Consider the following 25,349-nt stretch of genomic DNA (forward strand, 5'->3'; position numbering starts at 1 on the left):
GAGAACAGCGAACTATAAGACAAAAGCTCCCCGGTCGTTTTTAACCCCGGAAGAGGTTTAAATAGTCCGAAAACACAACCTGGAAATGCATCTGACTGTGAGTTCCGATCAGCTGTTTACCCACTGTTCTCTTTTCTCACGACATTAAGCAACACTCGTGGTGAGAAAATAATTTAACGATCATAAAACGAGTTTCTGGCAGTAACCCTTTTTACAATTTTTTTTAGTAAGGTGTTAACAAGCATCGGAGAAACATGAGAGTGAGCGTTGCTGAGAAAACATCGCATGAGAATGCGTGTAATGTTCCATTTCGTGAGCATAAGACGCTTGTAAACAATTTGAGAGTGGCAGACTAACAACTTGGAATTTTTCTAAATTTTTATTTGTAAAACAAAACGTCTTGAAAATAAATCATTTATGGGTAAAAAAATTAATATGATATAGGTCTATTATTATTCTTGCATGTAATGTTAGTTGTTTAATGCCTCACCTTATTCTTCAAACAATTTTTAAATGGAATAAAATATAAAAACGTTTTTCTCGTTTCTTATTTTCCAATCTTTACTAGTCGAACAATACGGTGTGAACACACCCAATAATCCCTCCTCTCACGCTCACTGTGGAACGATCAAGCTCAAGCTACGATCAGGTTCGTGCCCAGGTGTGCACTTTTGCTTTCTGAGTTTACCCGTGGTCGGTCGCAGCGAACTGTCGGTTTCACTGTATCGCGTACCCGTGGACGCATCAAATCGTGCGTGATCGAGCTTGTTGTAGTAAGGGAAACCTGTTGTAGGTACTAAGTGCAGAAAAAAATCATCGTTTGGTGAATGCTGTCAGCTTACGGTGTGCTAACTTCATTTGTTGAAATTCAACGATGTCAAGAGGATCTAGCTCGTGTTAAAGTGGAATCGTTTTAACAACGATCGATTTCGGTTCAAGGTGGATTGGAATCGAACAGCTGCAAAGCACAAACCAATAGCAAGCTTGGCATCACGAAAGAAAAGTTGGTGAAACGATTGCGTACCGTGCCGTTGTGGTGAATGTCACATTACTTAACCAGTGGGAGTGGTGCGAAACACTTTCAGACCCCCGAAAGCCTCACAACGTACGCTGATCTTTGTGTGAAGTTTGTAGTGCGGAAAACCATGGAGGTAGCGTGGCGTTTCCGGATCATATTTGTGATGGCCTTCGTAGTGATCATATTCGGCGATCTGCTCGGCTACGGTGGTGCTCGCAAGGAGCCGAAAGATAAATCGCTCCTGTCGGGCTTTACCGAGGTCGAGACGGACACGTCCAAGATGATTCCCACCGGAAAGGAAACGGCTCCGAGCGCTCAAACCCGTACCAGTCCTTCCAATGGTAGGTGAACAGGAACCTTCAACGTGTGTGATAAAGCGACATTCATAGTGCTTCAGAGTGGTGATGCCATAAACCGTATACAGCGTTGTTTATAGTAGCTATTAGACCACATACGGATGGAAGAGTATTGTTTATTGATATGGTTTCGACGTGATCGTTTGTTTTGTTTCGCAGAAATCGGTGGCAATGTTGACGGTGACTTTGAGCAGGACCAGGACACGGCCGGTCTCTCGTCGGCAGAGCTAGCGGCACGCAAGGAAAAGCTGAAGAATTCGCTCCGGGAAGCGTGTCTCCCGAAGTTACTGTGCGAGATGGCTGCCAAGCCCAACTATTCGCTAAACGTCCGTGAGCGGGATCTACTCTCATTGATAAGGTAGGCACAGAAGCTAGGCTCTGCCGCAGCCTGGCAGAACTTTCCACCGTGTTTTCGTGCGTGCGTGAGAGCTTGCAGTCGATCGGTTGTGGGTCATTGAAATGGAAACCAGTTTTCACTTCCACTTCCTCCGTTCGGCTAGTTAGCCCCCCTGGGGCCCACAATTTCGGAACTGGAAGTGAAAGGGAAGTTGCGCATGCGTACTGCGATCGTTTACACGCCACAGCAACTGCATTGGAACGGTTCAATAACATCCAGCGCTGGACACGCTGGATGCAATCGAAAAGCCGGCAGAGGCAAATTTCTATCCGTTGTCATGCGCTGCTTTGTTTACTGTACGGAAAATTTACATCCACCGCATCCATCCGTACACTGATCCAGTTTCATCGTTCAAATGCATTCCGTTTGGCCGTTTACACAATCCACACAGCTCCACAGCTCGCTGAGGGAAGCCTCATTACATCGATCCTATCAGGTGGAATGGGAAACTGGAATGATCGCCTGCACAATCGCGTGCTCGAACATTCGAATGCGGAAGCGACGCAGAGTGACGCAGTGACGAAACAAAAGCTCAAATTAATGATCACACATCTAGAAGGCTCTTTCTGCTGTGTGCCTTTCGGAAACACGAAAGTGTTACAAAGAACGCCCTTCTTTCTAGAACGTTTGTGCAACGGAGGCACGTGTTGTGATCGGTATGAACGAAATGGCAGTATGAGTGTGGAACCGACCATGACGCAGCGATCAGACGATGAGGTCGGCTTAAAACATACAAAATTATTGTGCTTTCGCTCACGGTACCACGACGGTAAGGCGTAACGAACGCCATCATGACTGGTAGAGTTGAGCCTTCCATTCCCCTTTTTTGGCGAGGTGTTGAACACAGCATCTCGTTGTTTTGTGTTGGATCAACCGGCAGCTCAGTTGACATCGGACACTCAACATTACATCATCATCATCATCAACTAAACGTGCGATTGCGACGAAAAGACAGAAACTCAATGCATAAAAAAACTATAGCGACCGATCCCTGTATGGACGAAGCATGAAGATAAATAATTGTACCAGAAGATTCGACTTGTTGATAACCTGCTCCTGATGAATGCTCCTGGGCGTGTAGCTAGCACGCGTTGCAATATCTGCAGGTCATTGATTGACGATGTAGATGTTGCTTTTGCTAACCTTGAGACGAGTGAAAGTTATTTTATTGCGTCCGGGCTGCTACAGCCTGCACGAGACACTGCAAAAATAGGTCACGGTCTTGAATAACCTTTTCACGCTCAATTAATTAGCTTTACATCATACGCACCTGGAACGAGATCAGTTTTACCCGGGTTCGTGTCTTAGCGCTCTCACAAGTCGTTCAAGTCTAAATCGCTGCTAATCAATCTCGCAAAAGAACAATTTATGCACCAACCGCTCGATACGTTGAAATAACCAAACGAGACACTATAAACCATTCACAAACACTCAGAATTCATGCATATTGGTATCGGTGTGGGCTTTAAGCTTCAATCGAACGAGGTCAGCCACTTCATCGGATCAGTTCGGAGGAGCGATTGGTGCAGCCGACACGAAGAGGAGTGGAGTGGTGCAGTGGGTAGCTTGTTGTTGTTTTGCTAACCCTTCCCGCCTTCCTTCCTTCAATTCCCCCCAAACTCCCTCCCAAAGTGAACGCGTTGTAACGCGCATTTCGAGCGACAATTCATCGACCACCGATCGACCGAGCGAAGGCACGATGCCGTGAGCTTTAACGTTACACACCGGACCACTCACATTCGCTCGCGTCCACTCACCCTTTAACGGCGTAGGTATGGCCACCTAACCACTGCCGAATCCACCAGCCTGTAATTGAGCGGTTTGTACGCAAAACGCTGTGCCGCGAAAATAATGCCACCCTGGTTGCTATGGGTCACTCTCTCATTCAAACGCGCTCGGAATCACAATTAGAGAACAGCTCGTTTTTTTTAGGGAGGGATTGCCGTTCCATGTAGGTCTTGTTTAACCCACCACGCTGCCCGTCGCTCTCGATGGTCATCCTAGGGAGGAACTGTTGGAGGCAATGTGCAATGTGCGTATTTGCAACGGTTGAGTAACACACGGCCGAACTTTCGTTCGAAGTACGGAGCGAGCGTTCGTGATTTCGTTTCCGCTTCGATGGCTGACGGTTGCGTAGTTTTGGCGCAGTGTTTTGAAACGAATGCACTTTGGGTGAATTACTAATTTCGTCACTATTCTGTTTTTTTTCTTGTGTTTTACAATAGATAATTCAATAAATCGCTCTCGCTGCAAACGTTACATGCATTTTGTAAAGGAGACGATAAAAACAGACATGTCGAATGCAACGTCCAACAATCAAACGACCCTTATCGAGCATGAGCGGATTTAACTGAAGGGCTTATTTTGGCATGATTTCTCTGCCCAGCCTAATGCGCTGCTGGATGTCCAAATCGCCTTGGTCTGCCAGCGTTCGCTTTCCTTCACTGCAAAGCTTGCTCACCTTCAAGCGATATGCCACCGCAAAATGTGTCCAATGAAAAATGTCATGAGTGTTGTGCATGGCGGCATGCTGAATTTCGATAAGGCGTTAGACACAAGTCAAATGCATGCTCTACTGCCCGGCCGGTGCTGCCTAAAGAGGTGGTGGTTTTACATTTGCTATAACCGATAGTTGACTTATTGAAATTTCCATACAGGTTCGGGCAAGGGTCAATACATCATAGCGCTTGCTGCTGTGCGGACATCGTTTTGGAAGCGTTTCTGTTTCTGAGTATCTTTCAGAGGTAGTGTGTGTGCTACATTTGCCTTTTTCTAGTTTGTTTTTCACCTGCCTTTCCTTGATGCAGTCGGAAGAGAATGATATAAATTTGCTACGAATTCATTTCGATTTGCAACTGCTCAAGGATGGTCTAAGGAACTGTTTTAATGCATTCGATGCCTGTTCTGACGAACAAGGATAAACGTAAAGTTATATATAGCCTGTTTGAAACGATACAAGGTTTCCAGTAACCTTTATCTGACTTTTTAATTTGTTTTTACTAACTGGTTATTGTTAAATTTTTAGCTTGCTAAACATATATCAAATAATTATATTTTATTACAACGGAGAACCGCCACCGATTTACCCTTTGAGCTACAAAAAATGTAAAAAATTAAAGAATTTTTATACTTTTTTAATAACAAGCTAGAATGGTCGCAGGTAAACTGTAAAAGTAGAAACAATCAGATTATTCATAAAATATGTGTCTCTTCAAAGGTCCAATATGATGACTACTCGACTACGAAAAAAATTGATTCATTGAATAGTCCAACATATAAATCAACTCTGGGCAATGTACTCTTCAAACTGCAATTATACAATTTACCAACACCAACGTACATAGTGCCCAACCGCTGCTGATCATCTTTTTTTCTCGCACCGCAACAATCGCATCACAGCGTGCTACAAAACGATTACATAATAATCCGGTTCGTGCCGTTACGGACTCGGACGCGGCACCAGAAATCATCTGTTTCACGGCTCGTCGTGCAGTGAGTATCGAAACTGTGCCACGTGCTTTCGCGACGCAACATCTTGCAGTGGCATGCGTCTTGGGGGGGGGGGGGGGTGGGAGAGTTCCCATTTCTCGTACCGCGTCACACCGCGATTACAATCTCAGTCCGCCCGTCAGCATCGTATTCCCCCAAAAATCCAGCACCGTATCAGCGATCGATAGCTATATTTATAATTGCACGTTTTAAAAGCGACCTTATTGGCCTGTAGCTGTCCGATCGTGTACTAATGGTTTCGAGTTTTGATTTTTCTTCCCTCTGGCAGATCTACAACCTTATCACTGACGATGGCTGTGAGTCCGACGAAATGGCACTTTGCCGCCCACATGGGCCAACTGCTAAGGGACGCTGGTGATGCGCTCGTGACGCCTATTGGATGCTCCCATCTTTGGCCAAGCTGTCCGTACAGTTCGAAAAAGTTGCTCAAGCTTACGAATGTGGTGCACCTGAAGTAGTTGAAAATTGGCATCGCATTCAATTTGCCACAACAGAACACCAAGCGTTACCAAACGTTACGTGGACGCGTGATATCCACACAAGAGATATTGAGAGTCTGGTCGGATTTTTTAAAGATGGCCCTCGATCTACACTGCCCAAATTTTTCGTCGTCATCGAGCCAGGAAAATGAAGCGGCGGATAAAGCTCCGGAACTGATCATTTAACCCGTGGAAATGCGTGATACTCAACGTTCGAGAGTCTATTGTTAGTCGGTGTGTAGGAAGTGAATCACGCTACCGGCTGGTTACGTTTTGCTTTTATTTTAAATAATACTGTTGCCGATGCTCTACGTGGATAGGGCAATATAGTGTACAGCGGGGAGGTAAAGAAAAGGGAAAAAAGAACAACACTGACCCCCCCCCCCCCTCCCCGTCGTTGACCTTATACGGTTGATTAGGTTTAGTGAGCTGATGCTCTCGGTTATTACCCAATGTGTCGGTTTCACACCTTCCACTCCACCGGTAACATCGCCCTCGGTACCGTTCAAGCATCACAACACAAGAGTCTGCGTTTAGATATGTGTAACCAGATTGATCGCTGCTAGGCTAACATTCCGATGGCGGATGCTCATCTTAAGCCATCATCATTAGCTTCCTGCTTCCGCGTATGCGGTTTACTTGTACGTGTGCGTGTGTCTAAGTGGATGAATTTTAACCGCCTAACAGTCAGACGTGCGAATGATTCGATTACGGGACCCGCCGTCATCATACTCATACGCGGCACGACTAATTTATGCGTTTTATGTGTGAATATGTGAAGAAAAGCGTATGAATCGGGTGTGATTGGACACAGATACAGCTGGTTACACGGAACCACCAGCCGATTAAAACAGTTCGGCGAACCATGAAATGTGATCGATAAACGTTGTCAAGTGTGAAAACAATGGCAACACTGTAATAAATCTCTAGGCATAGGTAGGTAGGATATGAATAAATTAACGTCCCAGCGGTAACAGTGAGGAAGCAGCACAGAATCCAGGAATGTCGGGAAGGATCAGGTGTGAGAAAACAAGCGATAAAAATAAAACCCAATAATTAAGTGCACTTTACTCTGGTGAACAAAAGCAGAAAAAAAATTAAAATGCTTTTAGGAAACATGATGCTATTGGTGGCAATGAACTGTTAACTGTTGTAAATAAATAAACCCACCTAGTGTACATAGTTTAAAATGTTCCACCAGAAGCAGTGTGTAATGAACTGCGTTAAAGATTTTTTTTTCCATTGTATTGATCCGTTTTTTCACGTTCAACAAAGTAATACATTCTAGCGAATGAACGTCAAGGTGACAATAGAACGTTTTATTATGATTAAAAAGTCATACTTTTTACATACTGAGAAAAGAGAAACAAGCCGAATTTTAAGCAAATAAAATGTAAACGTTTAACATTTAGCTTCTTTCATTGTGCTTGTTGCTTGACTTACGCTAGGGTGCCATAGGACTCGCTCGAGGATTGAAATATAGTTCAAAATTTAAATTCACGTTCCGAGTTCTCATTCAGTTTGCAGCAACCATTACCATACTTCTTGCCCTTTTATCACAAATACAGTGTCAGACGAAAAAATTAGACTGTTGATGCAAAGATTGGTTTAGAGTAAATTAAAATAGTTTTCATAGTCATTAAAGAATCACTCGCAATTGGAACATCCTGGCTAATTAAGGAAGTTTTTCTGTTATTCCGTAAAGACACCCTGTCCGTACAACAATATCATATATTTTAAATTCGTGAGATCATTCCAACCTAATTCTGTGAACTTTATGATTGACATTCAGGTTAAACGATATGATCCGATCGTTTCAACTCATATAAAAACGAATTCCTCATTTAAAGAACATACGTCTGGATGTTTTTGATATGCCTTTTCCAAATTCCACATGATTTGGATCAATTCTTAATATTGTGCAGCAGCAACAGTAGTTTTAGATTAGTCGATTTATTGTTTTGTCCAGCACTGTTCAAGCTCAACCCACCAACTCGACTCGACCAAAAGTGTTCAGACAGATCCTGAACCCTAAACTCGTCCTGCCAACTCAGCAAACGCAAAACTTTTCACCTCAGCAAAAGCAACCAAAACACCAACCAGACCGGAAGATTTATTGCATTCAACAGCTTTCAACTGTGTGGCACACGCGTGTATGTGTGCATGCGTGTGTGCTGTTTCTGTAAGCCCATTGGTCTTACCGAAACTTTTTCTTTTACCACCCAGCCCTCTGGATGCTGATGGTTACTCCCATTTCGGAACCACAAGGGACAGCCAGTGTGTTGCTATCAGCCGGAGAGCTGCTCACCGGGCAACGGATTTGGGCGGAAAGCGCGAATAAAATCTTGCCCCGATTAAAGTTTCCGGTATTCCGGGGGTTTTCCCTTTCGCAAGATTGTGTACCACAGGACCCACAATGCTTAAGCTTAGCATGATTTACATGCGTTCTTGGCAGTACTGCTACCCGTCCACACATACATACATGCACTCTCGTATTGCGCTGTCTCTTTGCTATCGTGGATTTCGGTGCGCTCTACCCGAAATGACAAATCGGGACCAATTCGAACCGGTACATCCAAACACCTTGCCAAACGATGGCCCAGATGGTGGAGGGAATTTTGTTTTTTTTTTTGTTATATTTTTACCATTCTGTCTCTACCTGACCATGAACGTCAGCTCGTCCTTTGCACCCTCGTAGAGCGTGACCATATCTTTCCCGATTGCTGCAAATCGTTACCCTAATTCTCGTAGTACGTACGTTGTTTGTGTCTCTGCCAAATGTGTAAGAAGGGCAAGAACCACCAACGGTGGTTCCAGCGCTGTTGGTTCTGATTCGAAATGTTTACCATTCGTCTTGTTTTAATCCGGCGGTGCTACACTTTATCTGCTGACTGGCTGGATTACATGCGATTTGGAGTACCGTGGCGCGTCTGGGAATCGTAGTGCTCCAGTGCTGTTCGGGTGACTGTTGCTAGCACCGTGGACAGCTGTAGCTATCATTCTACCTTTTAAACGATATTGCCAGCTGATAGTGCCACCAGTCTACTAGTGGTGGGCTTTGTTTTCATTTTGCTATGCCGAAACAATCCTTTGCACTACCCCGTACCTAACTACTCTTGCAGTTTTAAACCCTAAACTCCCAGATGGGACTGTTGCTAATTTGTCAGACTGGCAACGTTTGGGAATGCGCCAAAGGGAAGCGATTTCTCAGCAGCTGCTAACCCCTAACCCGAACCAGTGCGAGATGCAAATTGGGTTGGCGTGATGGATGGGGTGCATCAGCATTGGAGGGGATAGGTTTGGTTGTGAACGGTTGTGTGCAAGCTATCAAAAACCGAAATGTGGGGAGCGACTTACCTTGGCAACTATAGCCATTTTTGTTCAGCTCGAATCCCTCCGAGCAGTCGCACTCGTACATGCCATCGTGCAGCTCGTAGCACAATTGCTCACAAGGACTCCCGTGGCCACAACGTCCTGTAAAACATAAATGAACGGATGATTACGTATGATGCATGATGACATAAAAGAACGAGTGAACGGAAGATTGCATGCGAGAGGGGAAGGGGTTGACTGTGTGAGGCGAATATGGCAAGCCAGGGCGCGGCCACATGCGTGGGAAGGATGAAATCAATACCCGAACACATACAGAACGAACGTGTATTAAATGCTGCGGTATGAAAACAATTGGTAAACAATAATAACCAAAACTGATATAACTGTTTTATAACTGATGCATATGTTATAATCCAACAATGTTATGTTAAGTTGTGTAAAACGAAAGAGAATCAAAACAACGAAACAAAACTACATGAAGATGAAGCCCTGACAGGTGGAATGGTTAAAAACGGTTTGTCCTTCAGTGCACTGAATCAAGCTAAACATCATCATAGAAGTTAAATGTTTAAAATGTGTGTCGCCATCTTCTTAATTGGCCTTACAATCATGGTTAGTTAACCACTTTCCAGTTAAAAGTTGGGCTATATGTTTTTCTTTGGAGGTAAAGTTTACACAAAATTCAACGGAGTGTATGTTGTTCATTCGTCCACATTTACCATTCTATAGAATATTTCTATAGTAAATTTTTTTCCAATATACTATAGATAACCACACTATCGATAAATGAATTTTTGGCTACATTAGCATTAAATTATTCAAACAATGTAAAGAAAGGAAGTATTGTTATAGTTTCCGACAAATAATTTAAAAAAAGCCACAAAATGACTATAGCATACTTTTAGGCGTTCAAAGTTTTCTGCCCTGTCGGAAAAGAACGACTTTCGTTGCCTTTTTCGAACATTTTCAAATATTTTGACTTTGCACGGAGTAACCGATAAATTAGGCGAATGCTTGCAAATGGTTGTTTTGATTTGCCAACATAAATAACTGTTTATAGAATAATCATGCCAAGAAATGTTGATTCTCTCCATCATGCATCATTGAGCCAGCGGTTAAAGCGTAGGTTTCTTTACATGGAAAGATTCACCAGGAATCGATACGCTGTTTTCCGTATGTTTCAAAGACGCTTCATTCTCCATATTTTCATTCACCAAATACATCATCATCCGCGACGCAACATTGATTCGCTTGTGTAATACCAGACGTATGCATGCAACGGCTGTCAAACCACGGAAACAGAACTTCTGCAAAATATGTCATTCTCGCCGTTTTATCGCCACAATTTACCCGATCATCATGGTTGCAATTTTCCAACTTTTCCCGCATGCTTTCCGTGCAAGCAAGACAACGCATCGAAGTTACACGGCATGTAGGCTTCGAAAAACAGGAAAGAAAGAGAGCTGAAAAAAGAGCCCTTTCTATCTAGCCAATATGCACAGCATTCGCTTGATAGCAGCCAAGCGAGCCGGAAACAGAGAAGGAAAGGCACTTGTCACCAGTATTCTTTCGGCTGCTTCCGCGCCGAACACCGAAAGGTGCAAAGACAATGAAAAGCAACCGGGAAACGCCATTAGTTTCATATTACTTCCTCTGTTGTCAGTGGTTGAGTTATAAAATTTAATCAAAAACTTGTTGATATGCAATTAGCTGTCTTCGGTGCTCGTGTGAACGAATGACAGTGGAAGCATATTTCACAAAAGTCGGCAAGCGAATCCGGACTGCCGGTACCGAGGAAGCTAGTCGTTACAGTTTCCGATGCATTGTGCCCGTACGAGCATAATGTTGGCGTAGAGGTAGTAGAGGTTGTACGATTATGATGCATTCTAGACAATGCCGGCGACAGATAGTTGGGAGAGTAAACTTCAAGGAGTTGAAGGCATGCTGAGTGTATGGAGTTGGCAAGCGAAGTCTGCTTCCCGAGCGATTAAAGATTTTTTTGGTCTATTTGTGTTTTCTTTTGAATAAGATTTTTGTTCTGTCAATCTTAAGCTAAACGCCGTTGCATGTGGTTTCAAACAAAAAATACCGTTAGGCTCAACATTATTAAACTTATCTAGTTTATTTATGTGCCAGTGGTAGTGATCACAGTGGAGACGATCTTCACACAGCAGGACCGAACTTCAAATCCCATCGCTATCGCACCCCCGTTATAAAGACTGAATATCAAATTTCGTTGTGCAATAAAGTCTAGCAAAACATTCGATGGCTGGCATGACCTTGAGTAAGACAAAAAGTCAAGAAGAAGAAGTTTCTTAACATTAATACATTTATTTATTCACACATCAAAAACGAAGCATTGTCATCGGATGCTTTTTTTACGAATACTTTTGTCCTCAGTGTGCTCTACCAAATCACAAAAAGTCACAAAACTTGCCTACCCAGTATGACATTGGGCAAACCTTCCAAATTCGCCAGTAAACACCTTCGCATGCCAGTCCACTCGCAAGAAAAGCAACATTTGTCATGCTGCCAGACGAACGAGCGCCCTCGGCTGGATAGCCAAAGGACAAGGAAAAGATTAATGCTTCTACTGGAAACGTCGAATATTGAAAGCATTGACAAATCGACGACCTTAATTTTGGTGGATTATGTGCATAGTGGTGGTGTGTGTGTGTTATTATGTAGGTTTAGGGATAAAGATAAAGAACGAAAAAAGCAGCCTGAAGAGAGAAAAAATAGGTAAGAATTTTTGTTCTTTCCTGCGATAGAATACAAATTGATTTCATGATTCCTGCAGTGATGTGTTTGTCATTATTTGACGATTATTTGACGCAAAATAGTCGCAATCAATCACTGTTCTTTTTGTGCAAGCATTAAATAAAGTTCTCTTCTCCATTGGAAAAACTTCTACGACCGTAATAAAAAAGTGCACCGTAAATGTATTCGAAGAAGCTTTTGCTAAACACTGTAGGAAAATAAGTACAAATAACATAGAAAAACACACCAACAAAATACTGTTATCTAACTACAAATCTACTGTTCTTTGTTTCTATGCTTCTTCCAGCTGCTTATTAAGTCAGACTTGTTTATCGACGAGATTTCGCTTTCCTGAAGGGTCATTCGTTGTGTTGTTGCTGAATGAATCATAACCCTCTGCCACGACCAAGAAATCTTTGCTGCAAAATTTAAGAAACTCCCTTCTAAGCTTCAAAGATTTGCACCATCTCTTTGCGCTTGTGCCTTCGACACGTATGTACCGTGTCGGTGTGTGGCACTTCGGTTGCGTGTGGCACTTTTTCTTAGCCTTGATCCTCCGGCATTCCATTCAATTTTTAAGATATTAGACAAACATTTTGCTTCAAACCTTTCATCGAACCCACCCGGCCACAGCCTGGTCGTTTGGAAGCGAAACACAGTACAGCTTGCCAAAATCGCGAACACTGCCCCGGCCCAAGCTCTCATCCTTTGGTCCCACAGCGTAGCATAATTCATCCATAATTCATAACATCCCTTTCATTTGGGGCCCCGTAGCTCGTTCGTTATCATTGCTGCATGTTTGACGAACGGAAACGAACAAGCTGAGCCGCCACCGTTCCGGTTGTTTCGCTCCGCTCTGGATGATTACTATTTCCTTCAGCTCACTGGCCATTTTTGCCGGGGTACTGTTGGGCGATGGGAAGGCCAGGAACAATGTTTGTCGTCTTATACCCCTCCCGGTAGAAAAGTAGCGTTCCGTTCGAAGTCTTTTGATTTTTGAGCTCGACATGCCACGGTCTCTCCCATCCTTGCAGACGCGCTCCGTTCAAAGGTCAGATAGTGATGAAGAGGTTCTCCAGCACACGATAGAACACGGGCTGGTTAAAGAAATGGAGTCTTGCCAGGCACTCGTAAGGCGTAGTAAGGATGACACTCCAACAAAAAAAAAATTCTATGGAGCGCTTTTCCTCGGCAGATATAAATACCCCTTAATACGGCAAAGGTATAGCGCCGCATGAGATAAAATTGAACTAGATGTACGAGTGTGCGACGAGTGAAAGCGATGGCGTAAAGTCAGCGTGCCATTTTTTGTGCTCGTTCGTATGCGGGAGAAGCGGACGTACGGGTCGTACTTCAAAAATCCTCACTCGTCCCCACCTTGTAGGACGGTGGGGATGAAATCATACAGACGTGCACATAAATCATCATTCGCAGTGTGTTAGGCGACGACTTTTTGCCCGAGTTTTGACACGAGATATATGTGTGTGGACCGCGCTCGGTACAGAAGACACGTTGCATGACTTACAACTGGCAACTACTGCTCGCTCGTCGACTACAGCACACGACCACTGGAAAGGGAAGCGTGGAAGGACAAACCGAATGAAACGAACAAGGTGCTGGCACAACCTTTACGTTAGACTGTTTAGTGTGTCTGCTTGTATGAAGTCCGCGTTGAAGAGTAACCGGATGGCAGCACCGGTGGGTATCAAACAGTGCGGGGAATCCTATTAGTGCCGGGGTTCTAGTTTTCTTTCTACACAATTGTAAAGACTGAAGTTGCGTTTTTGTGCCAACCAGCGCGAACCAAATAAGCTTTTCATAACAAGAGGGATGGTTTGAATGGAGTGAAAAGAGCAGACGTATCGGTGTTGGAAAAAACCAAACCCGGCAACTAAAACAATCTACAAATCTTCAACCAACATCATTTCACCCAGCTACACAGGACGAAAGGCAGCGAGAAGGACTCCCTAATTGTCCCACGGTTAGCTCAACTACTACACCAAAGCGACCTGCCGTACTTCCATTCCGTTGAGCAGAATGTTTTCCAGAAAACGAACTTCCTCGGCTTCTCGGTCTACGCTCGGATCATCATCCGGAGGAATAGCTTGGGTGTCACTGCCGAATTACCCTTCTATTTATCATGATTTTATCTTTGCCTCAACCTTGGCTTACTTATGAAGCAAATACGGAGCAAACAAGAAAAGCTTCCTATCGTTGTGTGGAAAATACAACGCAATTCTTTCATGGCAGGCTCATGTATTTACAATTTTCCGAGACACCACGACAAGAGAGACAGAGCAAAAAAGGTAAAAGACTACATGACACAAAAAAATAAATCGAACTCACTGAATAGAGAATAGACAGTATGGATGCGGATGGTCGCGTTGGAAAGTTTAACGGTCCAATTTCCACCCGTCGGCTCTACCGCGTTCGGGTTAGGGGTTAGAAACATACGCCGATGCTGAGCACAATTCCAGGCAAAACGAGGATTCCGCTCACCGCACACTGTCGCTTTCGCACGGGCCGGATGATCATTATGAATAAATAAATGTTAAGCACCGAAAATTGCATTAAATATTAAGCCTTCGGAACGATTGAGGGCGCTCCGAAGGCAACAAACATTCGCGCGCACGCACTCGTTCTGCAAAACGATAAGGGATCGGCTTCCGGTGCGTATGGGTGGGTCGACGAAGCGATTCAGCCCACAATGCGTGCAAAGATGTATGAAGCTCGGGTTCCCTTGCGCAGGAAAGAAAACTGCAAGTATTAAATCCATGCTGCTTTTTTGCGTCAATGCTTTATCGTTCATTGGGCAGCGTACGGTACGCCAAAGTGATGTTGAAAAAAAAAAAAAAACAAGCATGATGCTGATGATGATGAGGGTGCCGCCGAATGCTATTCCGGGCTACCATCGTCAAGTGTGCTTACCGTACGAAATCATAAACCAGATTATCATTTGATCGTTTTGACGATGAGATAAACCTCCTAATTGAACATGTTGCCTAAGGGCCGTAAGAGCGAATCGCATGCAAACAAAGATATTAAACTGTATAGGCTGTGCCGTAGCAAAGATCCTATTGCTTTCAATACTTGTGCGGCGATGCCACAACGGATAAAATGAGTCTTACTGCGAAAAGTTGAATAAATACGCATTCTTGTTTTGGTATCGTTTGTTTTAATGTAAATTTTAATTGAAAATCATCGTTAGCAGGATTATTTGACTGCTAGACTTTAAAGTTGAACGACTACTAGACATTCTGATTTAACGTAGTTGGATAGTCAATCCCCTCACTTCACTGGAACGAGTTGGCCACCATCTTTCCATTTAATTTAATTTTAGATTTATTGTACCCCTCAAGGGTTCCACAGTGTTATTATAATCTTATTGCTAAATGAACTAAAAATAACTTAACTGAAAAGCAAATATCTCGTGGAAAAAAGACAGAGCACACAAAAGAAAGAAAAAAGAAACAATATAAAAGGAGCTGATAAAGGGTAAAAGAGGGTAGAAGTCAGGAACATGAAACATTTCTACTTTAATAAAACATACCAAATACGTTATCCAAGAGAAAATTCTTACTACGGGGCAAAAAAACACCTAATTTACTAATCCGTGGATGAGCATCGGCGGATGAGCGATAATATTTACTAAATATTCACTAGAGACACGGTTGTTTCAAAAATTTCAAAGGATCTCTACCGAAGAATGATCAATTTCGCACAGCGCTTATATTATCAGATATGGTAATATCAATAATGCATAATATAGTATGCTCTAAAGATTGAGGATTCCTTTCATAATCAAAGCTCACGTGTACTCAAAGCAGCGATTGTCTTCCGGATTGAAAGTAGAATCATCAAAGAAAAAAGGCACCAAACGCTAAAGTAGCAACCAAAACCACCACAAAAAATATCCATCGCGAAACAGCTATTTGTATTACCCGTGTTCTTCCACCAAGAGTGAGTCAAAGGCGTACGTTTGTTATTCATAGAATACGAAGGAAATGTTTTCTAATTTGCCCTCATATCCATCGTAAAGAATCGCGGCACCAAGCTCCCTTATACGATACGATGCAATCATCCACCCAATGTTCCGGAACCAGACGATCTGGAGTCATGAAAAGTGGGTAAAGGGTCCTTGTTCGATGCCTTTTTTTTTCTCACTCTTTGCCCTATTTGACTCACACACGCTCTCACTGAGTTCAATTGACATTTTGAACTCCTGCAACCGTCAAGTCGTACAGGCGAAGACGGTAAGTTTGATAGCTCTGTTCGGCCAAAGTGTTTATTGTGGTTCAGCTTTAAAAAATCAGAAAAAATGAGAAGTAGAGAAAAGAGAAAACGCCACCCAGAAAACCGGTTGGATAGTGAGAATTGCGCAACATGTACATGCACTGACATACACTAGGGAATTACCATAGATCAAAGGGTACGAGGCTCATGAATAAGAAGGATATGCAAAGGACTTTACTCGGCACAAAACACTCACTTTCACACACATTCTCTCTTTTGTATTCACTCTATACTCAGGCTTCAAGACGCTCTACAACGGTAACGCTTATTCTTCGTGTGAGAATATTTTTTGTTTCTTTGACGTAGTTTAACTCCTTCCTTTCACTACATTCGGTGGAGCGTAACGAATGATGTGCCAAAAGAACTTCTTCAATCCGAAGCAGTCTTTCCGTTCTGACACCTTCTTGCTGCCACTACGTAATTTAACAAGTGCCATAATTGAGCAGACCCCAGAATCGTCACGGCTTGAACGAAACCTAACAGGCTTAGTTTATGTTCTGTCGCTCTGGGGACGTCCAAACTCCCCCCCCCCAGGCAGTACAATGTTGCTGCCAACTGACAGGAAAAGCACGATCGGAACAGACATGTATCGAGCCGCATTACGCACACTACGGGCACTAGAAGCCATTTGATAAGCTTTGTCACCGGTGTGTTCAACCCAATCCGGAATCTGTCACAAACAGGATGGACCTCATACATCAAGCAACTCTATCACTCACCTTAGCTTGTACGGACGGTGACTAGAAAAGGATCGCTCGGTACACTGGCCTAGCCACACACGTCCTCTATTGTTGAATCTTTCTAAGCTAAGAGAACAGCGCGTTTCCGCGGTTCCGTTTCATAACACCATTATGCACCCATAGTATATGATGCAGTCGTTTCGCGCAGGCTTTCAACTGTTTGCATCAACCATTTTGTGACGAGTGAAAAATTCTGCACAATTTTTACGGCAAAAACCACTCACCGTACACTTGCGTCAAACTCGGTCGCAGTTTCGTAGTGCCAGTTGCACCACCCCCTCCCAAATCGCGAAAGTTAAATCCTTTAGCGAAGCTGTGAAAAGCTCGGCTTTGGCAGAAATAGGCTGAAATGTGTTTATCTTCAGAGTGAACGGAATGTGTGAGTGTTGTTGTGATTTTTTTTGGCCCCTCCCGGTACTTGTTTGTAGCTCAGTTTGACGTACTTCCATCTTGAGGCCACTTTATCAAACTCAAAGCCGTTGTGCGAACAAATAAGCCAACAAACAAAAAAATATGGCCAACCGTGCCTTTGCGACAGATGTCGCAGCGTTAGACGAGAAAACGGCCAACTTTGGTCGTCCAACTGCAGGAGCATTTTTGCCCGATTCAATATTTAGACGTAGAGCTTTTTGTGTGCATGCACATTGCATGAGAACGAGAAGCATACTAAACATATACCTAAACCCACACACACACAAAACACAATGCTTGCGAGCTACGCCTTATTCCCCACAGTGGGAGCCCTATTCTTGCATACGTGCATCCGGATACATTCCAGCGACTCGATTTCTAACCATTTCTTTCGCTAACTTGCTGGATTATTTATTTTGTCCCTGCTTTGTACGTTGCCGTAAGCCTGCAGTTAGACAAATTCCTCGAAATGGGGAAGCTACCAGCTCCCCATGCTAGTCCTGCTAGATGGTGAATCGGCTCAATCGGAGTCCAGAACCTCCTTCAGCCGCTAGTGGATGGAATTTAGTTTTTGGGAAAAGTGTCTCGAGTGCGACAGATGTTGGCATCGTTACATCGTCGTACGCGGCTTTTCGCGTGCTGGCAGAAGCCACTTCCCTAAAGGGGGATTTTTCCCAACAGCGGAACGAAAGACTGTTTGCTTATCAAAACTTTCCACGTTCGTGCAGATTCGCAAGGCTTTTCATTTGCTTTGCCCAAGCGGGCGTGGACCCGAGTGAAACGACGATGCAATCAAAGACAGCTGTGCAATGCAATCACAACTGTGCGCGTTTAACGTGTTATTGTTCCTGCTTTTTTTGCTGTACGGGACACACAACAGTTAATGTGGCACAGTGAGACGCGTTTGGAACGTGATCATGAGTTTCATAAGCTTGCAAAGTGACACGAAGCCATATCAGTGTTAAATCGCTAGTGGGCACTACATTTAAATGAGAACAGCTTGAAGTTGGTCCTTCAAGTTTAGGTTGAATGATATTAAAAAGATTGGCGAAGAATAAAAAAAACTTTGCTTAAATTTGATTGTAATATAAATGATAAAAATCCTGCAATTAAGCTCAAGAGGCTTTGATAATTAAAATTACACTATAAGATGGGAATTATATGCCACAGAAGACTTTGAAAAACCCTACCATCGCTATTTATTTCTTCTCATTGATTTTTATGATGACAAATAAGCACATGCCACAAGTGAAGGTACGAGGATAAATGTTGGATACTTTCATTGCAATCGTAAGCGCAAAGTGAAACGAAGTAACTCACGTACGGTGCTGAGTATGATTTCCAATGCACCAGGGATCCCACTGTTCGTTAATCAAGCACGTGTCTCAAGTGGGGGAGAGAAATTTTTCCACCTCCATAAAGCATCCGAACCGGTCACCATCTGGTCAGCTGAACTTTTCCAACCAGCTGTTCTTCGATGCCCTTCTGCCCATAGCTGTAACTACGTCTTAACTTTTATAGCGCGTACGTGTGTATCGGCACAAAAAACCTCCCTCCCCATGTTCCTAGCGCTGGCTCAGGCAGAACAACCGAGCGCACGAGCTCTGCTGAAATCAAACCGGTTGTTCGGATGACTTATTATTTCTGTCCCAAGATAACCGAAATACGTTTCGGTCGAAATACGTGCAACCCCCGTTCCTAGCAGCCACATATCATAAAACTCGATGTCCCATCGAAACGATACAATTCGCTTGGCGACGACCGAAACCACCAGCATCGGTCGTAAGCCCGGAGAAACTGAGAAACGAATGCCACACCTCAAATAGCTGACCCCAAAACAGGGGATACCGTGTCAGATGGTGACCAGTCCTGGGAGATATAGCCGGATCCTGTCATGTCCGGTAGCCGATTGGAGTGCCATCTTTGGTTTCCAAAGGCTTCGCCACATTCGTACAAATGTACAACCTTCATCAACCGAAAAATCGGAAAATCAGACATCATACAGAACAGATCTGTCGTACACCGTTTCCGGGCCCCATCGACATTCAGCGTAGACATTGGGTAAGATGATGCCAACGATTTCGAGTGACATGTCGGAACGTTGGGATGTTGGGGTTTCGGGTTTTTTTTTTTTTCTTTCCTGGATTAGGATATTTTCATCCCGAAGATTTTCTCGGTGAGATGACACCACACACCATATCGCTGCGTTGGATGCTTTCGACGATGCCAAAAATAGCGAAATGAAGAGATGAACATGGACATGAAAAATGTATGATTCGTGGTCACCTGACATGGATGATCTGTGTGTGTGTGGTGTATTGCTGCCTGCATTCTTCCTGCTTTTCGGTTCTATAATGTGCTGTGTTGATGTCGTACTCTTTTAACTATCAAATCCTCCGCACTGCTCCAAAATGATGGAATGATATTTAGCATCGCAAGCAAGACCCGTTAACTCAAGTCCGGTGAATAGCGTGCGTCGTAATGCATTGCTACATCGGATGTCATGTGGTAAACACCGGAAACACCGGGTGTGTACGATGTTCCTAATATGATTGAATTATCCAATTGCTGGGCATCATTGCACTGTGAACACAGTTGTAAGAGAAGCATTTTCACGAACGGGAATTCAATTACACCAAGAGAAACTATTTATTGCACCATGAAGAGTACTCAATTAATGCTTGACCATATGAAACGCTTCCCTTTTTACGTGTTTATGCAACACGTGCGTTAGTTCTCCCTAAGGGGAAAGGTCTCTGTGTTAAGGTTAAATCAAAACAGTCCATTTTCTACACCGGTCGACTAGTGCTGCAAAAACAGGAGAAATGCAAGCCGTTTTTGTTTCATCATTGCGTTCATCTTTTCAGTCTCCTTGTGTTCATCCTTCCCCGCCGCAGCACGATTGAAGGTGACTGAGAGTTTCCTTTCATCTTTAAATGGAAAACAAAAAGGCCTTCGTACCCTGCGTGATGCTGCCAGGAAGATAACGGGCTGCCGTAGAAGAATAGGTTATTCCGTAATGGAATAAATCATGACCTGTAATTATATAATCTTTTTGATAGCTCCGTTCCAGGAACGATGCATCAGATCAGCACAATGCGGCAAAAGGTTTGCAGATGGGCTGGGGTAACATTGTGGCAAGATAAGTGAAGTAACTAAAAGTTTATTTGATGTTATCCGAAGCTGCCCGAACGGGGTTGTAGGAAATGTGTTCTGAACGTTGCACTGCAGTGGTAGTGATTGTTTGAAGATAGATTCTTTGATAGTTTAAGTAGTTTGGTTTGTTAAATCTTGATAACCAATTGAAGAAGCTGTAGATGGTGTTTACAACCAGTAAAACAAATTGTACTTCAAGTAGTAAAGATTCGCTCTTAATTATCTCACTTAACAGAAACATTTCAGTGAAGTCTGAAATTTATCGGCGATGTTTCATTAGTAGCCACATAAAGTGGTTTTATTTTCTCCTATTTATCATATGGAAGATCAGTTATGGCATTTTAAATTGGAACAAAGCTGTCTTCTCCTAATTTACTGCAATGGTCAGAAAAAAAAACATGACTATGTGTCACAGTTCCTGTAAATCCTTTAAATAACCTCAAACTATCTAACTTCAAACGAAACAATCAATTTTTACTTCATCGAACTGTTCAAAACGAACTGTTTTCGTACAATGGAAACATTAGAGCGATCCGTTTCCTTCGCTCCTTCCAAATCAACTGCAGAAGCGTTGATTGCGCTGCAAGATAAACAAACTCTACCACGTGTGCCGTTGCAGCACAAACAAATTGGGTTCTCGCTTTGGGGAGAACCAATCAATGCAATCGTTTTATTTATTTTTTTTTTTTGAGTAAAAAATGACAAAACGAGAGCAACATCGACACCATTGAATAAGATGCAAACGAGAAAGCTGATGTTTCGGAAGAGTGTATGCTCGGTGGCATGATTGGACGCCGAACGAACTTTTTTTTCTGATTGATGCTACATGCTTGGAAACTTCCTTTGTTGAAGATTTTTTTTTTGCGACTACAGGTGCACGTATCAGAGTGCTTGTTTCCTAGCTTGAGTGATGGTGGAATACTTATTTGGAGTTTTGCTAGTGATAGTCTGAAAGAAGCGTACTAGCAAACATTAGCAAAGCATTCAGGTTGTGTTTTACCTAAATAAAAATTAAAGAAATCTTTTTTTAGTTCCAGATTACAAAATATTGCTTAAATATTTGCAATTAATCGAAATAATTGAATGATTGGGCACTAAACGTTCAAAGAACACATTTTTCAGTATCTTTAAGTAATCCATTTTCCAAACTCATTAAGGATCTTTTTTTACTCCCCATCGGAAGCATCGTATTTAAACGCTGTTCGTAAAATGTTTAATTCAGCTCCTTTGCTTAGTCATGCTCTGCCAAAACCACATGCCATTACTTATATGGACACAAAAAAAAAAAACCACACACATCCACATTTCACCCGAAGGTGCGATAATGTGCTCGGGTTAATTGTTTTCTGTATTTTCAATTTCCACCCGCGTACTTCGAATGCTTCGGATGTAAAGCCGAGTGTGTATCATTAACTTTGCACACGTACCGAGCAGACGCCGCTACTGTAGTAAACCGCTGCTCCTATCCAGAAGCAGGCTGGTGAACAGGTGTGGAAGCGGAAGCAGATACGGTACAATTAAACAATTTAAAATATTTCTTTGCAAAACCGACAGCGGTGTCGATGCGGAAAGGGCAAGCATACTTTGGCAAAACCGAACCGAAAGCATCGCTTTCTACCTTCACCGTAAGCGAGCGCACAGGCGCCATCTACTACACCTTCCAGACTGACTTCTGATATCTTAGTTTTTGCTTGGGCAAATGGTATAAAGCACACATCCGAACCATTCTTTGTTCTAGCCGCTCATGCGATGGTTGTTCATGCACCGTTTAACCGGCAGTGTACGTGCCCAAACGAGTGAACGCACGCCTGTTCCCTGTGCCTGTGCTTAGCACACCGCTAAGCTGCACTGTGTCTGCTCGAATCCTGGTAAGCATTGGTGGAGACGGGGACGATCCGTGGACGATCTCCACGTACGAGACTTTCGCGTGCCCACACACTCGCGCTCACACACGTCTTACAAGGATCGAGCGAAAGGTGGCAAGAACCAGCGCAAATTTAGCGCCACTGGACTGGGTTCGTAAAGGAGGGTACACTGGGCGAGGTTGAGAATCGGAAGAAAATTGAGTTTTCAGAATATCATTATTATGTTTACGTATTCTGTGCACCTTAAGCACGAGCGCATAGCAGGGAGTCCCACACACTGCCGCGTGGAGGGCGACAACTGTGCGAGAGTGTGCACGGACCGGGCGGGAATGTAAGTGTATCCCCGTGGTGATGTGTGCTCGTATGGTCAGGAATGTATAAGTCTTTCACGTTCACGGTGCTAGCGCACTATGTGTTTTGAAATCAAATTGGCTAAAATGAATGGATGACAACACAGAATTGTTTTGCTTCGTCGCATCATTTTATGCCTTCAACTTAGGGTGACTAAAGATATCTCTTTATATTTAGAAATAATCTTGTAATATTTGTTATTCCCTAAGCATGTTAGAATAACATATCTCCAACAATTTACATTAGATTATAACATTTAAAAGAAAGTTGAACCCAATTTTTCTTGAGCTTAAATGTTTGAAATGTTGAATTTAAATTACTCTTTGAAGCGAAAAGAAAAGCTCAGTTTTTCAAAGTAAAATAATAAAAATATTCATGTTAAAATTTAGTACATCAAGGATTATTTTATTTCTTTAAGTAAAGCTTACCTATTATTGTTACTTTACAACCATACTGTAATAATGAAATACTCACAGATTTCATCAAAATGTTGATATAAATGATTGAAGCGCTGTGTGCTCGGTGTGTCGGAGGAAAGATGCCATCGCAAAGCACCAAATCCCACAGCCTTCTTCGGACGGCTCAACCGTAACCGGAATGTACGGCGAAAGGTAACGAGAATCCCGGCATTCCAAGGATACACTGCTTCGGATACATACTCCATCCCGACTTGGGAAAACTGCAGCACGTAAGAAACGAAACCAACCATAACCATAGTGAACGCCTCAAGCACCCACCAGAAACACGACAGAAGCAGTGGCAGTGCATGCCAGCTTGGCGGGTGTCACGGAGGAGAGCAATCACCTGCAGGAGGTCGTCTAAACATACGAGCGCACAAGTATGTGGGTTCAGGTCGGCTCGTTCGAGGTAGCGTCGAAAAGACGAGCAACACTACCGACGGCTAATGCTTCACCGGGAAATGGTGAAATTGCATCGCATGCAGCGGAGTAATAAAAAATCAACATTATCGTCCAGGATTATAAAAATAATTCCCAACAACGACCGGTAGTACTGGCGGAATCGATGCTACCAACCCCATTGGTCCTGCTGTATGCCTTTGCTCGAATAAGGGATTTTCTTGGCAGACGAAAAGGTAGTCGTTTAAAAAAAAAAAAAAAGGAAAAGGAAAATGGTTCTAGCATATCTTATTCCCGAAGAAAATGGGACAAGGCACGTCGAGTGGTTCAAGTCTCCGTACGCTCCGACAGTCGTCGTCTAAGAGCGACTAACTTGAAATGTCCAATGTACGACTCGCCTTAGAAGAGGACCCACTTTCACGTGCACTTCACATAGTGACTCCCGTTGGTAAGACGAAATACCAGACCCTTTTTCCCTAAAGCGGCACCCACTTCCCCCCAATGCATGCGACTCTTCGCGTAGTACATGCGAGCGCCACAGCGTGACACATTGCTTTTCTTTCAGGATATTGCTCTATTTTCGTTTTATGTGTTTTCTTTAAAATCTAATTTCTTCTTACGGCTCACTAGGGAGCGCGACAGACTCGCGTGATCTTCTTCGGGCGAGGGTCGTACGTTTCATTTGATATTATTTTTTTCTACTAACTGCTTACTGTACGGAACAGAGTAAAGCAATAAAAACTAGAAAATATATACTGCCCGTGCAAGGTGCTAGGTTGGAGATGCGCAGTACATCTACCCATTCACGATTGCACTGTGGCGTTGCATCAGGAAAGCTGACTTGCGTTTTGCTATGAAAAGCAAAAGCTATTGCATTGAAAACGAGGGCAATTTAAAATTTATTAACCAGCGCCTGGTCGTGTTGCTTGAAAATAAAAGGCAAAACAAAACATCAAAACAAAGTATTTTCCCATGCTTTTAAAGCTGCCGTTGACTATCCTTTTGCGAAGCAAAATAAACTTTAAGCAAAGCTCTAACAAGCGTTGAATGAAACCACATGAAAGCAGACGTTATGAAAAAAAAAAACAGCTCAACTGAAGAAAACGAAAATACACCTTTTCGCTCGATCTAACTTTAAAAGGTTCGGACACAGCTTACTTCAAGTAATTTCTGTATGAAGCGTGAAAGGTGTTGGTTCTATTTTATTACATCGATAACCTCCGAAATCATCGGTAGCTGTCTAGTATAAGTTTACCTGAGACCACGGCAAACCCTTTTGCCGTTGGTTTATCACCGTTTGAATCATATCAACCATTCTGTGATGTCTAAAAATATCCAACCAGGTCAGAGACAGCCGCTAATATCCATCCAAGGATCAATGGAGAAACAGCCAGCCCTGGTGAGACAGGCGTATATTTGTGGTGCTATTTATGGCGCAAAGGTGAGCGTAATTGATATCACGTTCAATGGAATGGTTTGCTACAGTTGGCATCTTTATTAACATTGAATGGTACTATTCAAACTTTATTCAAGCTTCACACGGTAGGAACGGGGAAAAAATCCCACCCGGACCGTTCCCCCCGTAGTGAGGTCTTTAAGGCACAAAGAACAAGCATTCCAATTTTAGTTACATTTCACTGTATATCATTGAGTTGAGAAATTAGAGATGGGTGCCTTTTCTGTTTTCTGTTCGAGAATGAGAATTCAAAGAACCGTAAGCAAATCGAACCTTTATCATCAACTCTGTCATGAAACATTGACGTTCATTAAGTGAACATTCGAAAAGGGTACACAAGATAACGAAAAAATCGGGTGAAACAGTG

At 43.1% G+C, this 25,349-nt stretch overlaps 3 protein-coding genes across 3 annotated transcripts in view; 1 reads left to right on the forward strand and 2 right to left on the reverse strand.

Annotated features, from left to right (window-relative positions):
• Positions 1-25,349, reverse strand: part of LOC126561840 (putative ferric-chelate reductase 1 homolog) — a 261,537-nt gene that overhangs the window by 173,310 nt on the left and 62,878 nt on the right. The window lies entirely within an intron of this gene.
• The window catches only part of LOC126563500 (uncharacterized), a 109,439-nt gene that overhangs the window by 64,032 nt on the left and 20,058 nt on the right, over positions 1-25,349 (reverse strand). The window contains exon 2 of the mRNA XM_050220145.1: positions 9,118-9,234. Coding sequence (XP_050076102.1) covers positions 9,118-9,234 — 117 coding nt within the window. The remainder of the gene's footprint in view (positions 1-9,117; positions 9,235-25,349) is intronic.
• Positions 1,146-5,739, forward strand: LOC126563040 (uncharacterized). Its single transcript, XM_050219649.1, has 3 exons — positions 1,146-1,359; positions 1,534-1,732; positions 5,550-5,739. The coding sequence occupies exons 1-3, from the start codon at positions 1,146-1,148 to the stop codon at positions 5,737-5,739; spliced, it is 603 nt and encodes a 200-aa protein (XP_050075606.1).

This window comes from Anopheles maculipalpis, chromosome 3RL, assembly GCF_943734695.1.
Source record: "Anopheles maculipalpis chromosome 3RL, idAnoMacuDA_375_x, whole genome shotgun sequence".
Taxonomy (NCBI): Eukaryota; Metazoa; Arthropoda; class Insecta; order Diptera; family Culicidae; genus Anopheles; species Anopheles maculipalpis.

Bases quoted from the DNA above. Each gene is read 5' to 3' on its own strand.
- LOC126563040 (XM_050219649.1), top strand. From the start codon at position 1,146: ATGGAGGTAGCGTGGCGTTTCCGGATCATATTTGTGATGGCCTTCGTA. The intron at 1,360-1,533 runs GTAGGTGAACAG...TTTGTTTCGCAG, and splicing joins CCGTACCAGTCCTTCCAATG to AAATCGGTGGCAATGTTGAC. The intron at 1,733-5,549 runs GTAGGCACAGAA...TCCCTCTGGCAG, and splicing joins GATCTACTCTCATTGATAAG to ATCTACAACCTTATCACTGA.